Genomic DNA, 16,804 nt, shown 5'->3' with positions numbered 1-16,804 from the left:
CATTTAGTTAATAAGAATAATTTGTTTTTGAGGAAACATTCTCATCAATCTACTAATAATATATGTATACTGATATATGTCAAATCTGGCTTTTCTTCAAAGTATACACACACAATTGTTCTTTATTATGTTCTTGTTGTTTTGTTTCTTTCTGTTTTTGGACACAAAGACGGTTGAAGATGAGAGATGTTACGGTTTAACACTTTCACCAGCAATTTCAGAAACTCAGAGACGACACAATCCATCACCGCACTACGCTGTTTGTTCATTTGGCACCAAACCTTTGTGTCGTATTATATACCTTTCACTTTGATAAATACAGCAAAAGAGAAACCAATCCTAGGACACATCTGGTGCGTAAGAGAGTATTCATGGATTGCTTTGAATGTGTAACAAGGATTGAATGTGACTGTCACTGAGAACAGAATTATCCCAAAAATAAACAAATTCTTCAGTCCTACTTCATATTAAGTGTCTTTAGCTAACATTTAAATGAATGATACCATGCACTTTTTGTGTACATACATGTTTTTACATTCTTTTTATATTTAAAAAAAAATCCTGCATGTAATTACGGTGTAATTCCCTTACACCATAACCCACACTTTAACCTAACTTTAACCAAACCTGTCCCTTACCCGTATCCCACCTCAATAGCAGCAAAAGTGTATTGCAATACATGAACACAATAATTATTGTACCTTACCATTCATTAATACTATTTTTATGTAAGACACCTAATATAAATCGTGACCAATGAAACATCCGAGCAAATTACAGATTGAAAATAATAAGAAATGTGTAAAATGCGTCATGCAATGTCAGGTATGAGACATAAAGAATCTGAGGTGTCAGAGCAGTCACTGATGGGTAGTGAAGAGTAAACATTTGTTAGGGTTTCTGTGCAAGCAGAGATAGGCTCTGTCTGAATTGACAGCACACTCTTAATTGTGTCTATGACGAGAGGACATCACGTCAAAACCATTAACACTGGGATGGGGTGACATGAGCAGTATTGATCCCTTCAGGATAGATGGCCTCGGATGATATAAAACTGAAGATGCCGGCTGGGGCAAGAGCACTGAAGACTGAAGTCACCCGTGATCCTCTCAACATGTTGTCCTTGGCACTGCTCTACATTCTGGCTGTGGTTTGCTCTGCGCGGAGAACTCATGCTCTGCCTCTGTACTCAGACACGGCACTGCCACAGCAGGAAGGTGAGATCAACTTTTGAGACTTTTGAGAAGTTGGCAAGCTCATGATGTTTGTTGTAAATGTATGATGAAGCTCATGTGGAGTAACTGCGACTTGTACATTTATAGACATTGCTGAGTGCTTAATGTCTCTTCTGCTTCCAATGTAAATGTTGAAAAGGAAGTGGTGAAAGGCAGTATAGGGAACACTTTATAAACACCCATGAGCTTGATCTTAGTATGACAATTTAATCTTTCCACTGCACCTTTTAAAAATAGACATTTAACTTGAAACAGAAGGGACATCTGCTTTTGGACAATTGAGGAAATTCAAACTAGTGTTTTTTTTTTTTTTTTTTCAAATGACTCAAGTTTTTATTTTATTTTTGCTTGTAATTTAATCATTTTCTTTCTTTCCCCCCCCCCTTTTTTTGTAAATAATTTTAAATTATTACCAAAATATGACATTTTGTTTCGCAGAGCTGATTCAGAAACTGGTGGCAGAGGTCGAGGAGAGACAAAGCAATGATTTAACAGAGCAAAGGGACATCAAAACTGTCCTCCCTGTCCTGATCCAGAGAGGTGAGACAGGGACTCTTGGACACTTGTTATTTAGATAATATTCATCATGTTATTAGAAAGGATACCGTTTTCACTTTTTCTGTCTATCTAGGTACAAAAGAAATGTTGCAGCAAGAGAAAATGAATAACATGGTATGATCAGTCTCTTTGTAATGAATTTACAATTCTTTCTTTCTTTCTTTCTTTCTTTCTTTCTTTCTTTCTTTCTTTCTTTCTTTCTTTCTTTCTTTCTTTCTTTCTTTCTTTCCTTCCTTCTTTCTTTCTTTCTTTCTTTCTTTCTTTCTTGTGTGATACTGAAACAGTCTGGTCTGTGTCTTTAGGTGGATGACTTAAAAGCAGTTGTTTTAAAACTAGCAACAGCTGATAACCTGCGTTCTCAAGGCTATCTACGATCTGTGCAAAACTTGCCCAAAAACAGTAAGAGAGGTGAGGTTCCTATATATGTATTGCAGATTATGTATAGTAGTGTGTATAAATATCAATATATACTCAAAACACTTTCAATGTCATAAAACCATAAACTTTTACAACAATTATGTTATTCTGATTTTATTCATAAAGAACATGTCAAGGATGACACAATGGCTTTATGTCATTATTGTATTACTAATCAAAGTTCTTTTGTCCTTCCCTTTACAGCCTGTTTTTGGAAATATTGTGTTACAAACTAGGAATGAATCGGCTGAGATGGACAGAGGACCAGCCTAACATCCCTTCATGTACAAACACTTAAAATGTATGCCTTTGTTTCCCCCCCATTCAGCTGCCATTTGACATTGTGAATATTGTTTTATATTTATATATAGATATATAAAGTAATCTAACAGGAATATGAATGTATTTTTTATCATAAATGAAAACTGACCTAGAACTGCAACTGTAAAATAAATATAGTCTAGGTAAAAACAGATCAGTTGTAATATTTGTGTATTTTTGTTTTGTTTTTCAATCCAGTCATCACCATCTTTCACCAAAGCTCTGTATATGCTTTGACATTCACATGAAAAGAGAAAGACAAAGTGGTGATATGTATGAAATCAATTTTATTTTAAGTAAAATTTGAAAGAAAGCTGTTTAATCTCTTCTTTAAACAATTGTGATGTCTAACAATGGTGTTTGCGCCACTCAGTACATCTGCCACAATAACCTTTAATACAAAACAACCATTACTGACGCAATACTCATTGATTCATGCACTGCACATTTGTGTTTTCAACTCATTCTTACAGATGATTAAAAGATATACATAAAACCGAATATGCCATAATGAACGTAAAATACATATATACATTATGCACAAAAATGTTACATGCTGTTAAAAGCACAACTCGCCTGTTATGCTTTGCAAAAGATCCTTCTAAACTACCCGAATAAAGCCTGTTTGACAGTAGCAGTCACTCAAAAGTATCCTAGTAAATCCACTGGGCTCTGAGATCACAGGCACAATGAAAGTGCATAAGCAAACTGTGTTCAGTCAGTGTGCCTTTTGTGTTGCTGTAATATATTTATAACTGTGAACTATGTAGATGCCTATAAACGTAACTGAAATGTTAAACTATTTACACTATTTAAACATTTAACCCCTTATGTCCTCAATAATCTGAAGTTCAGTTCCTCTTGGCCACACTCAGATAGGTTTTCTCAATTTCAATGTCAGCTGGACAGGTCTGGCTGAACTCTTCTCTCTCACGTGCATTCTGCAGGTAACGCCACACTCCAGTGAACTGAGCAGGAATCTCAAAACTGCAGTATTTCCTGGCAGCAACCTACAAAACCAAAAAGAAAAGGAACACATCATAATTATGTATTTAAAATGAAACAGCTTTATAGAGGCCTGTGTATGTGTGTGTGTGTCTGTAAACCACAGAGGCGTATCACCTTGATGACGTGCAGCTTTGGTAGCAAGTTGCAGTCTGCCAGTGTCAAGCGGTTGCCGTCAAGGAACTTTCTTTTGGATTCGCTGATGTTTTGATCGAGCTCGTCCTCAAGTGGAGTTTTCAGATAGTCATCCAGACGCTTGAACTCCCTCAATAAGGCTTTTTCTTGGACTGAGGAATCAAATAGAAGAGAAAAATATTCAGATATATTCATATTCAGACTTTGTTCTGTTGGTCTATTATGTAAGTGTCAATGCATGAATCTGATTAAGTCAATAGACCTATGTTGTGTCTAAAAATCAGTTTGATAAAACTATACTGATTATGACAGAGAATTTTTTTTTAAACTGCTTGTATCACTCAGCTTCCAGTCAGTGGTGTGTATTTTCCATTAGGAATTTTCATGGACTCTTTCTACAGGTTACATCGTTACACCAGTAGGTGGCGACAAATATTTATAGTCACTAAACCATTCGTTCATTCAACCGATTCGTTTTAAAATTCTGATTCATTTAGAAACGACACAAGCGAATTTTGTTGTGAATGATTCAATGCAACAATTCTGCTTTTTGGAAGTATTTTCGCAACATCATGTCTAAAATGTAGCCTAAGTTTTTCTAAATTAATTTCTTGTGAATCTAACTGTTGCAGTTTCACACAATCATGCTGGTTTTTATATATTTAAAAAGTAGGCCTAATATATAGGTGTTGTAACTCACAGGCATTGTTTGGGCTGTTCTTGATAAACGCAGAAAACTTGGCAAAAATGTCAGCACCAACATCAAATGACTCTTTGTAGCGGGGGCTGAGATGAGGATAGCTGATAGGATAAGACAGAGGGAAATATTTAAAACCAGTCAATCACATACCTAAAAGATACACATCCATCATTCACATGATAACTGACACTCAAAAAAACACTTAAGCTCATCCATGTAATGCATGTTAAAAATGTCACACATAGTCTGTTATACACTACTGTGTGGGGTCAGAAATAAATGTCTTATGCAAGGCTGCATTTGTTTGATAAAAATCATATTTTAAAAGGTTATTTATTCCTGTGATGGCAAAGCTGAATTTTCATCAGCCATTATGCCAGTCTTCAGTGTCACATGATCCTTCAGAAATCATTATAATATGCTGATTTGCCTATTTGTGGAAACCCTGATACTTTTTCTTTTCAGAATTCTTAGAAAGTTCGAAAGAACAGCATCTTTTGTAACATTATAAATGTCTTTACTATCACTTTTTATCATTTTAATGCATGCTTCTTTGGAACAGTCAAGACAAAATTAAAAAGATCAGCAAGAACTATTCTGAAGTATACCGGGACTCCAGGAGGATAGTCTTTGGAATTGATGATTTCAATGTCACAGGAATGTCAGTGTGTCAGATATTACTTAAATGAGTGCAGTCATGCGACTTATGATAGAACAACACTAGAATAATGTCTCATTGTGAAAGGTTTTTGTGTGAAGCCAATGTTTGATATAGCATTACATGAGCTCACAGACAAGCACAATACCGAGGAGGGGCGAGTGTGGTCTCTAGGAACTCTTCGATCTTTATGAAGTCAGTCTTCAGCGTGCCATTGTACAGGAGGAAAGGAGGGTTGGTACCTGGAGCTAAATCCTTCAGCTCTTCTGGCTTCCTAAACAACACAGGGTGGAGCAGAGCAGAGGGAGTGTAAGCCACAGGGTGCGGACATGGTCAATATGAAGTCATTTATTGTTTACAGATAGTCTTTCAATGAGACCTAAAGTGATTAATGCTTCTTTAAAATAGTATTAAACTCATTTAGCACTCAAAGCACACGGATATAGGAGTGTTCAGCTGCTAAGTACATGAAAGTTGCATTTGCATTTGAAGAATTAGGCCTAGATGGGAACAGGGCAATGGGCAAGTTCACACTCCCTTCATCCTGTTTGTAGTACACCTGCTGTACTTTGGCCGCCCCCGGTGTTATCACATCTCGCATGCTAGTCCAGAATTCCTCAGATTTCACTATTTGTATACTGAATTCCATTCCAGTTGATAGCCTTACCCAGGGCCGGGTTTACCTCATAATGTGACAGACAAAATCATTTTATCCCCGTCATTAGAACCGCATCTGAGGCAGTAAGTGCATCGCATTACATTTTCATCAACTTGCAGATTATGAAGTTTAGCTGAAGCTATGTGTGCTCTTATTTTTTTCTGTCATTTGGCCAAAATCCCATGTTTAGTATTGGCACTGACTCGGCAAATGCTAGACTAAGACACCCTTCTCCGCTCCTCAGATACATTTAGACATTATTAATAGTGTTTTTTAAGTTTAGAAAACGCTGTACTTATTCAAACAACCAGTTCTTTATTTGCCTTTGCATTGCTTGCACACTTCATTCAAGATTGAGGCGGGGTGGAGTTATGAGTTTTTACCAACAGTTTGAGGAGCCAATGGAGTTACGAGGTTTAGTCACAAGCTGTTTTTATGCTTTTCATCTGTTAAATATTTGCAAAACTCACAGACAGCGATTATATTTTAAATGTTATTCATTTACAAAGTTATTGTCTTACAGAGTTTTAGCATTAGACTGAAATAAATAATACTAATAATTGTATTATTTCTCCTCATTGTAATTGGGCCCCCCTGGATGTTCAAGCATAGGCATGTGCCTAGAATATGCATAAATTCCATTCATGGCCTTACTGTTTCAGTGAAATGAAAGCTTAAAGTGATGCTTACTTCCTCATGTCAACGGTGGTTACTGTGAACTTGACTCCTTTCAGCCAAAGAACCATGAAGAGTCTCTGGCAGAAGGGACAGTTCCCCACATTCTCTCCATCATGACCCGCCTTGAGACAAAAAAGAGAAATCCATGGTCAGTATCAAAGTTTCACAGATCAGACACAAGGTTATATACTGTATAGCCTACATGTAGACCGAGAAACACACATAGATTTCCTTAACCCTCATGTTTTGTTAAAATTGACTGGACTGTTTTTTTCTGTTTTGTGTCCCAGCAGAGACCCTGGCCTATATGTATAAAATATGAATAATACATTTGAAATTAACATTTATTTAGTCTTTCAGTTCTTTTCATTTGTTTTTCTGAACTAAAAGGATAGTTCACCCAAAAATGAAGTCTGTCATTATAAATTCACCCTCATGTTTCAAACCTGTATGACCTTATCTTCTGTTGAGCATATATTTGAAGGATGTGTCAGTATTTTATTTATTTGTTTGTTTGTTGTTCATAAACTGACAGTATGGACCCTAGTATTCTGCAGAAGGAAAAAAGTCAGGAACGACATAAGGATGAGTAAATGATGACAGAATGTAAATTTTTTGGTGAACCATCCTCTTAATCAAAACCCAGTAGAGGCAGAAATTACTTTAAGGTTCAACCCATCGGTTATATCATAAGATAACACTGAGAAAACTAAAGTGTGAAGTTTCAGGAACCTGATATTTTAATCATTATGTTTACATACACACTGGTTATTGCTAGAAAGCTGCGTAGGACACAAATGGCATTTGCGATATGCAAATATAGATAAGATCTTTTTATGTTTTTGCAAGAACAGAATTTAACGTCAATAATACCACTTCAAATTTTACTAAGAATTTTATGTAAGAATGTCTCTTATGCTTTTACATGACAGAAATCCAGGTATTTTAAACCGTTTTATCTCAATTCTGTAAAAAAAAAAAACCCACAAAAAAAAAACAGTAAAAGCAGAAAAGGGACTGATGATTTTCTGCCAGGACGTTATCCATTAAGTTTACAGGCATTTCCTTTAACCCTAAAACACAACACAATGCAACAAGTCATTCAAAATACAGGTAAAACACCTGTGCAAAATAAATACGGAAAAATCATTTCTTCTTTTGGGCCGTGAAAGTAGCATAAGTAAGCAACGCTTGTGTTTACATGATGTTTCAGAATGCTACTTTCTGCACAAATTTCCCCCTGAATAAACCATTTTCTTAAGTGTGAGTAAACATAGCAATGTTCTTAAAATATTTAAACATGTTTGGGTTCTCTCAGATCCAGCGGCCTATTATTATTAATGTTGATGGATAGCTTTTATTTTTAAATAAATGTGTCCCTCCCTTTAAAAAGAATAGGACATAAATAGTCCATGTATTGTGTGGGTGTGGGAGGAAAATTCAAAGAGAGGAAAAGCAGGAATTAGAAGAGGGAGATAACAGACCTGAACAATGCTTCTACCGTCCATAATACGCATTTTTTTAAATAAGAACACAAACAGCTGGACTATATACATAACTTCTGTAATAAATGGTGACCATCTACAAAGCTTTAGGATCTAAAAGTCACCGCACATTCATATTCTACTCATTTAGTTAATGAACAGTAGTAGTTCAACTGGTAAACTGGTAATGGGATCTATAGGAAACGTACGCGTGTTTATGGGTGTGACGACAGGGATCCAAGAGCTGTCAGTCTTTCAGTGCGTGTGCATGTGTGGTGATAAGATGATCCCAATGCTGTCTGTGCGTCTGTTCTGATAAAGAGAAGCGTAAAGGCGAACAGTTGCATATCAACCAACCATACTATCCAGACTACAGTATTGCATATGTTAACTGAATTGACTGTAAACGCCCAAATCAACCTCTGATTCATGGTGCCCAAATGGACCAGAAGCACTGATAGAGCACTGGAAGATCTTGGTTCATGGTGTCTTTGTAGAGTACTATTCAACAAAATAACTTTTGGCAACAGGCTCATGTATAGTCACAAGCCTTTTATTATTTTTTCAGAATGTTAAGTAGAATATAGTCTCGTCTATTAGAAAATTACATACACTGGATAATAAGAGGCAAACGATGCATCATAAACTATATTATTAACTACAAAATTGTGATCAAAGGCTAAAATTATTGAGTTTAACATCTCTATTCCAACAGTAAGGATTACATAATGTTGAACTTGATCAATATTCAGATTAGTGGCTTATTAGCTTATTTGAACGATTTATTTTTCTATTTAAATTATTCTTATAATTAATATTATTTGATCCTACTCCTGAAAATGTAGTTACTTTATTGGAATTAAAATGTTTAATTTTAACATTGAACAACTGACCTTTATGAAGAGCTCAATGCGTGGTTCTTTATCTGAGTCTAGTCTGAGTGCCATTTCTTTCCTGCAGGAAAAAGACTTTGATAATTCCAGACCTCTATTCCACAAATCAACCAGACAGTAGAAGTTCCCCCAAAGATTGGTACACGGCTGTAATGTGTGCAAGCGTTCAGAGATGAAAGTTGGTCAGACTCTTGCTTTCTGCTTTCCCCCTCCGCAAACACACTTTAAAAGTCAGGAGGGAGGGAGGATAGAGAGGATGGGCGTGACCCTAACTATATAACTGTGCTGCCAGGCTGTGTCAGAGAGCTCAAAAATAGCTTTTCATTTTACCCAGCACGCACTTACACTCAGGAGAAACGTCACAGGGTTATCGCAGACGTGAAGCAGGGGCCACATTCCATTCATACAGACTAACACTTCTACCTCTTACTAACATTCCCCTCTCCCATATGTTCAATCACTATGTGTCCCTTTCAGCTGTGTAATGGAGAGGCTGTTTTACTATACTGTACATGAACTAATTATTTTAAAGAAGATATTTAATTGCTCTCGCATGTCAGACAACAGAGTGAAGGTACTTGCTCTTCTCTGTTTCAGTCTCTTTTTTTTCTCTAAGGGCCATTTGGAATTCTGACTCATTCTGCTCTTTCACTATTATCTACACTTCTCTGGAAGTTTTCTAACTTCCAGTAACCCCTGCCAAATACTTTTGATATCAGTTGAGGCACAGCAGAAAGCAAATCCCATGTGATTTTTGTGTGTTTTTCCAACCCCAAAAATGAGCTAAATCCCTTGGGGGAGGTTTGGGGATTTCCTCGATTGGAATAATGATTCATAAGTAAAATATGTTTTGTTTTGTTTTTTTTAAAATCTAAAATACAGTTTTCTGGTATGAGTAGGGGTAGTGTGTGCATAATAAAACATTAGAATGCTAAGATACACAGTTGTGTGTGTGAGTAGACAAATGAGGGTGTGGGTATGTGATCATTCTCAAGGGATGGGTTCTCTTTAAACAAATAGTTCCCCTCATTCCCTATATGCAGTCATGTTGAGTCAGAGGAAACAATTCCGTCATCTATGGCTTCCCCTTATAATTGAGCATATTAACCTGGAAAGACTCTTAGAACAATTTACACTACAGCATACAATTCATCTCTTACACAAACTTAGACTAAAATTCATCTCGTACACCAGCACCATAAAACAGACATTTTAATGACAGAATGCCATTCTTACATAATTGTTTTCAATCCCTAAAGAGTTTCATTTCCTCATTCAGCACAGATGTTGTATTGAGGGGGTTTTATTGCATAATTCTGGGGAATTCACACTAGTCTGAAACAATATTACCGCAAAAAGCAGACACATAAAGAAAGCAAATAATTGCTTTGTTCTTTCCTCACAAAGACTTTTAAAAGTGGTTGTAGACACTTTTAAAGGGATAGTTCACCTAAAAATGAAAATTCCTTCATCATTTACCCTCATGTTTGATGAGTGTTTCATGAATGTGAAAGCTGTGATAGTGAATGACCATGTCTGTCAAGATTTTTTAAAGCATTATTTTTTGTAATGTACATCAATATAGTAACGCAAATTATAATGGTGGAGATGGTCAGCCCATAATTTACTTTACTAAATATCTTCATTGGTGTTCCATAGAAGAAGAAAAGGTTTTCAATGACATGAGAGTAAATGATGACAAAATGTTTATTTTGGGGTGAACTATCCCTTTAAGTAAAAGGCTGGTGATTATGCTGTATATACAAAGAAAGAGCCTGACATGGAAACGCCTTACAAATCCAGGAAATCAAGCTAGCTCCACTTCGGCTAGCACAGGAAATGTGCCATCAGCCATGCCAGTTTACCCAGTGTACTCCCTCCTCCTGAAGCCAACAGGATATTATGAGTAACAGGTCTGAGCTGTTTTAGTCCATGCTAGCTTCTCTTTCCTGTTAACATACAGTACTGCGCCACCACATATACCACCAAACAAGAAATCACCATGGAGATGATGAGCTGTAACAACGCAAAATAGTAAGCCTCTAATCTGAGGCCACCGCTGCAATCACTAAGCAAACATGTCAAAGGTCAGCACATTATTGTACAGCATTTGTCTCCATACTCAACACAGCTTCAATTTAAATCACAAACATTCCTCTCAGGCACCAGACCGATCTCATATGTGGGGGTTGTGGTTCTTTAACTTGGGGAGGGTGATTAAATTGACAAAGTGCTGAGAAAGCTAAGATGCACTATATAAAAAGTCCTACATGTTTTCTGACCTCTGCTCAATATTCATTGCATGTTCAGAAAACATACTGTCCTTATAGAGATAGCAGACTGACAACTCATATTTACCAGCAATATATTTAGTGGCAACAGAGTTGCTTCTCCTATAGTATTTCTGGAATAGAGAGAAATGTGATGTGCTCACTAACCACTGACCTCTCTCTTCCTCAGGCTGAGTGAGGAAGCACTTATCCTGAGATGATAGGCTATCTACAGGACATCCAGCAGCTGGGAACACACAGCTTGGAAAATCCTTGTTTTATCTCCCTAAACAGGACCCCAATGTTGATCATGAGGACCCACTTCTGTCGTTTATACATAAATGCAAGCAAAGGAAACAAAACCGTCAAGCTCAGCAAGACTATGTCTTGTTTTGAGGTTTTTCTTACTGAAGAGAAATGGAGAGAAATCTGATTTAATGCATGACTCTTTGCACAAAAACTGCAAGTCTTATTCAGTATTTATCTTGTTTTCCAGTAAAAAAATATATAAACATCCTTAAAACAAGATCAACTCAAGAAAACAAAATGTATACAGACATTACGCCACTCTCCAGAAATGTTTATTTTTTATTATTTTTTTATTATCAATGTTGAAAATAGTTTGGCTAATTAATAATTTAGTGTAAATTTAGCGTAAAGCATGATGATTTTATTTTCAGGATTAGTTCAAAAGAACATTTATTAAAAATACAAAGCTTTTGTGATACATTTAGATAGATGTATATGAACAATATTTGAAAACTATCAGGTTAATTTAACTTGTTTTTACTTCAAATAAGACTAAAATACTGATTAAGAAAGTGATTTTTGCTGTACATTTGACTAGAAACTACATTTATTATCATCAGGGTGGCTACTTATTAAACAGACGTGTGAACCTTGTCACCTCAAAAAGCCCTTTTGATAAATAAATGGAAAACAAGCCTGAAAACTGTCTAAACAGTGCAATGAGACAAATGTGTGTCAGTGTCAGTGCTGTTGAAAGAGTGCTTGTTCTCCGCTCAGCACAATGTCACCATTGACCCTTTTCTCCTGGTCAGAAGTCAGAGGGCAGTAAACAGCCAAACAACTTCTCCAAGTTAAAAATCACAGCGGTTCGTAATGTGCGTTGTGCACTATGTCTCTATGGAGCTCTTGTTGGTCCTGGTGTTTCCTCTCATTCGCCCTAGCTGTCAACACAGGGCAATCCTCATCAGCTCCAGATTTCTCTGGTAAGTGTTTTTCTCGAATTTTGTGACTGTGATAGAGGAAATACTGCATTCTGTCTTGGAGCGTAACTCCCAAAGGAAAGAGAACATTCCGTATTTTGTCTTTTACATAGTCTTTGTCAAATATCTGTAGAGCATCAGCTTAAGAGAGATGGGTGTCCCTTCCTCTTCTATTGTTTGAGCACAATCCATATTGGAAGGCAAGGCAACATTAACCCATTCTGAACCAAAGACAAACATTTTGTGTTGAAGCTGGTTGACAAAGTGTATAATATGTTAGGGGCAAATACACTCAAATACACTAATCCACAAATATAAGTCCAACAGCAGTGTTTATATGTCGTAGGTAAAAAGTCAGAAAAATGTATTCATGCATTTTATATTTTGATTACTTCAGGCATTTCAGTGACACATGTTGGCTTCTTGATTTAATTGTTTCTGTATCTCCCCCCTATACAATACATAATGGCTTCAAGAGTGATAATCAGCCAAGAATAGCTCATTGTGTTTATTTGTGAGTGTGTCTGTGCCTGGCACTGCATAACAGAGGGCTCTACAGATGCAGAATGGCCTAACCCAAGAGAGACAGAGAGAGGTACGGGCCAGACATTACCCTTGATCCAGTTCCTTCTCATTGAATACTCATAGATACGGTCCAATGAAGGAACATACTGAATAGGCTAGGGGCATGTTAAAAACATAACAAGCTTGAAACCTGAGCTGTGTGGAAAAGTGGAGGATAAGAAAGAGAAAATGCATCTAGAGAGGGAAATGTTCTGCAGTGTCCCTCGTTCATGTTGTCCACTTCATAACGTTTAAATCTCAAATCTGCAGTGCAGACCGCTTAAAAGTTTTTAGGGGTCATTTCCTCTGACTACATGGCTGTCCCTGACCTCTGCCTCTCTCTTTCACTGCAGTAGTTGAAATATAACATTTCAAAAGAAACAATAAATCAATAGCAGCTTAACTTGACATTTAAATTTAATTGACTTTTTAAACTTTTCATTGATAAAGTTGATTTATGATTGTTTATCTTTTTTAGAATCACCAAAATAATTTATTTTATTTATTTTATAACAAACGTGCTTAAAACACTGAAATATATTAATAATACTTGGCCTATCAATTAATAAACTTTTATTAATAACTGCATAGGCACACCAAGGGCAAAATTATTATCATTTCATTTTATTTTATTTTCCTGTCCTGGGTTCCGACCCACCAGTTGGAAATCTCTGTTATTGTATAACTGTATTTGTAAGACAAAAACAGCACTCATAGTACCTAAGAAGACATCATAATGTCAACCACATTTGCATTTGCAAGAAAAGATAAGTGCGGGAGTTGGTTTGTCCATTGTCACATTGCTCGATTTACACTAAAAGTGTACAATTGTGGTCAACAATGCTGATGTGTAGTGGGTTCTCTAAATGCATTTACAATGCCTGTCTGTATGCTGAGCAGTGCCTTTACTCAGCAACAGTGATGCTCAACCGATGTTTAGACCACTTTAAAAGCTGTCTGCGTATATCAGTCTATTTTTCCCCTTAGATTACCTCCACAGGATCCTGAAGAACCACACTGCCCATGCCTGTGATGGAGAGACGCTGACCATCAGATGCCCTACTAGAACATCTGTGGCTGTCCTCTCAGCGTTTTATGGACGCCGTGTCCCGAGTCCATATCTATGCCCACACGCAAACCCAAACATAACAGAGGAAAACACCGACTGTATATCGACCACAGCCATTCAGGTATCATTGATCTGCGTTCTCATTCTTTAATTCAAGAGGCAAAAATCTCCAGTCTAAAACTCATAATGATTGATAATGAATTTCAGTCAGAATGTGTTTTCATGGTCAGAAAGTGATGTCTGAGTGCCAGGATCGATGGGAGTGTCAGATTCCTGTGGTGAGTCCTGTGTTTGGTCAAGATCCCTGCCCTGAAACCAGCAAATACATCATTGTCTCCTACAAGTGCAAGCCGGGTGAGACGCCTGCTGTATATTGTGCTTCACTTTAGCGAGATTGTAACCGAGCAGCACATCAATGATTTTCCTTCTCCACAGAGCATCATCGCTCGAAAACAGTGTGTGAGAATGAGCGGCTGAAGCTGGCCTGTAAGAATGACACGGTTCTGGCCATCTATTCAGCCACGTTTGGCCACTTGGAGCACGACAGCCTTGAGTGCCCTCAAGAGGCTAAAACAAAAACGGACATAGGTCTGAGAATAAAATAACACACTTCTTCCATCTAGTGGGAATGTTTTGCCACAACAGAAGAGGCAGTAAAATATGTGTTCAAATTCTTTTGATGAGATCATGGTCATTCATTTGATGAGATCATGGTCATTCATTTGATGAGATTATGTTTCCTGTTAGAGTGCTTGTCTCCGTCAGCCTTGAGGAGGGTGTCAAGGAAGTGTCATGGCAGGACGAACTGCTCTGTGTTGGCTGATGCTCAGGGTTTTGGAGACCCCTGTTTCCCTGGCACCAGAAAGCACTTGCGAGTTTCCTTCACCTGCGGTGAGTTTCAAGAGGTTTCGAAAAACTATGATGAATTTATTCACTGTTGAAGCAGTCATAAAAACACTTTCTTTGTTGTTGTTGTGCATTTAAGTACCACGGTATCTACTGGAAGATGTTGGACGTGGAAACACAGATCCTTTCTTGCTCTCTGACTATACGCATGGTAAGAAAAAGGAGTTTATGGTGTAAATGATCTTCATTGCTAAGCTAATTTTCATTGTATTAAACTGGCTTGTATTAAAAAGATGATTTTAACATAATAACTGCGACTTATTCCATGTGTTAGTATTGCAAATGAAAATATGACAGGAGAGATATACAATTGTGGTCAAAAGTTCACATGTACCTTGCAGAATCAGTAAAATGTTAATAATTTTAACAAAATAAGAGGGATCATAAAAATTTCAGATTTTTTTTTTTGTTTTCCAGCATCTTCTGCATATTTGAATCCTTTCCAGTGACTGTATGATTTTGAGATCCATCTTTTCACACTAAGGATTCATAAACAACTATTGCAAAAGGTGAAACTGAAAACACTAATGCTAAAGAAGGCAACAAGATGCATTAACAGTCAACTTTTGAATGGGGTCATTTGTATAAATTCAGCAGCAAACATTTTTATTATCCTTTTTATTTTGTTAAAATGATTAACATTGTGCAGATTTTTTCAAGGTATTATGTAACATTTTGACCACAACCGTATGACTCATATAATATAACTGTCAGTCATTGGTTGTTGATGGTCCTGCTGACTGCGGGATCCAATCCCCTCTCCCCCCCCTTCACAGGAGGGTGGTATACTGGCCCCGGTGTGTCCAGACCACAAAACATTTTCACCAACTCTCTGGAAATCTTTTCCCAGATCCAGGGTACGTTAGATGTGTGGCCTGATCTCAGAATGTTCAAATGATTTGGTGCCATTTTTACTTAGTATTCACTTTACATTTTTTTTTGTTGTTGGTATAATTCATTTTTTAAATACAAACATAAATGTTACAGTACATGTACCAGTAACATGAAAGTAATTTAAAAAATCAATGCAAAAACAATTAATCTTTCTTAGTGGTTTGCTAACATCAGCAGTCAGCAATGGCCTTCTCATTTACTAAGTGTGGTAGCATTTTACTAATTACTTTTTTAATCTCTTGTCCTCTTCATTGTTGAATGTATTGTTTATTACATTTTAAATGTTAATTTGGCCTCTCTTTTCCATTTCCCAAAGGTCTTCCGGAGACAGTGGCTTTATACTTTGTCTCTGGTATATGTGCTGGTCTGTTCTTCTTGCTGTGTTTGTTCGGTCTCAAATCCACCCTGATTCGAGATCTGAAAGACTTGGCGTCTGAGCTAGGAGATGAGCTAAAGTCCTCCCACAGGTCACAGGGAGGACTAATAGATGATTTTGATGACGATGACGCCTCCTTGCGTACTTCTTTTCGCCACCTCGCCCGCCCGTATCGCACGCCAGACATGTTCAACCAAGAGATGATAATGACAGTGGTGATGGAAGAGAGAAGGGATGAGGACAAACCTGAGATGCCAAACGGAGACATCTGGCCACATATCAACTCCAGCCCTTATGCCATGCACAAAATCAAAACCTCCTCTGCCTGATCTTGATGTTCTCTGCCAATCTGATTGATGAATGTTTTCTTTAATAAAACAAACAATAATTATATTCTACTGTTTAACATGAATGATAAGATTATATTGTCTGGATCTTAAATGCATAACAAGAATGACATCTGTGACATCCTTATCAAGCCCACCTGCTTGTGTTTTATGAATAGACTGTATTTATGTATACATTTTCATGTATAATTCGAACTGGTTTAATAAATGAGTGAGGTGTGATTTCTTTGGATGTTGTGCACATTGAAAATAAAATATATTTGCGTAGCCTACTTATCAAACACAGCCAACCAGGGATTTGGTTTGAATTTATAATACCGGTCTCTAAAACCCGGTTGTGCTGGAATAAACTTACAAGTTGCAACATATTGTTTATCCTTCTAAAGAAAACATTATGCAACCAAAAG

At 36.9% G+C, this 16,804-nt stretch overlaps 3 protein-coding genes across 5 annotated transcripts; 2 read left to right on the top strand and 1 right to left on the bottom strand.

Moving 5' to 3' along the window:
- The first annotated feature begins 1,044 nt into the window (after positions 1-1,044).
- urp1 (urotensin-related peptide 1) lies at positions 1,045-2,473 on the top strand. Its single transcript, XM_079892282.1, has 5 exons — positions 1,045-1,217; positions 1,674-1,775; positions 1,867-1,907; positions 2,096-2,201; positions 2,415-2,473. Exons 1-5 carry the CDS (start codon positions 1,061-1,063, stop codon positions 2,444-2,446), a joined length of 438 nt encoding a protein of 145 aa, XP_079748408.1. The 5' UTR covers positions 1,045-1,060; the 3' UTR covers positions 2,447-2,473.
- clic2 (chloride intracellular channel 2) lies at positions 2,311-9,412 on the bottom strand. The gene is made up of 6 exons (XM_079892281.1): positions 8,743-9,412; positions 6,378-6,487; positions 5,178-5,303; positions 4,372-4,472; positions 3,654-3,823; positions 2,311-3,541 (listed from the first exon to the last, which is right to left on the bottom strand). The coding sequence occupies exons 1-6, from the start codon at positions 8,794-8,796 to the stop codon at positions 3,383-3,385; spliced, it is 720 nt and encodes a 239-aa protein (XP_079748407.1). The 5' UTR covers positions 8,797-9,412; the 3' UTR covers positions 2,311-3,382.
- Positions 9,413-11,998: 2,586 nt separating this feature from the next.
- On the top strand, positions 11,999-16,627 carry LOC307171295 (protein eva-1 homolog C). 3 transcript variants are annotated; one of them, XM_079892819.1, is made up of 8 exons: positions 11,999-12,244; positions 13,793-13,995; positions 14,105-14,228; positions 14,310-14,462; positions 14,622-14,765; positions 14,860-14,931; positions 15,557-15,637; positions 15,991-16,618. In XM_079892819.1, the coding sequence occupies exons 1-8, from the start codon at positions 12,151-12,153 to the stop codon at positions 16,377-16,379; spliced, it is 1,260 nt and encodes a 419-aa protein (XP_079748945.1). In that variant the 5' UTR covers positions 11,999-12,150; the 3' UTR covers positions 16,380-16,618. The 3 variants fall into 3 exon arrangements, with proteins under 3 accessions (XP_079748945.1, XP_079748947.1, XP_079748946.1); XM_079892821.1 differs by having other exon boundaries at positions 12,016-12,244; positions 14,082-14,228; XM_079892820.1 differs by lacking the exon at positions 15,557-15,637 and having other exon boundaries at positions 12,016-12,244; positions 15,991-16,627.
- The last annotated feature ends 177 nt before the right edge of the window (positions 16,628-16,804 follow it).

The sequence above is a fragment of the Squalius cephalus genome (genome assembly GCF_949319135.1).
Source record: "Squalius cephalus genome assembly, chromosome: 14".
NCBI lineage: Eukaryota > Metazoa > Chordata > Actinopteri > Cypriniformes > Leuciscidae > Squalius > Squalius cephalus.
This window is presented reverse-complemented; position numbering and strand designations above follow the sequence as displayed.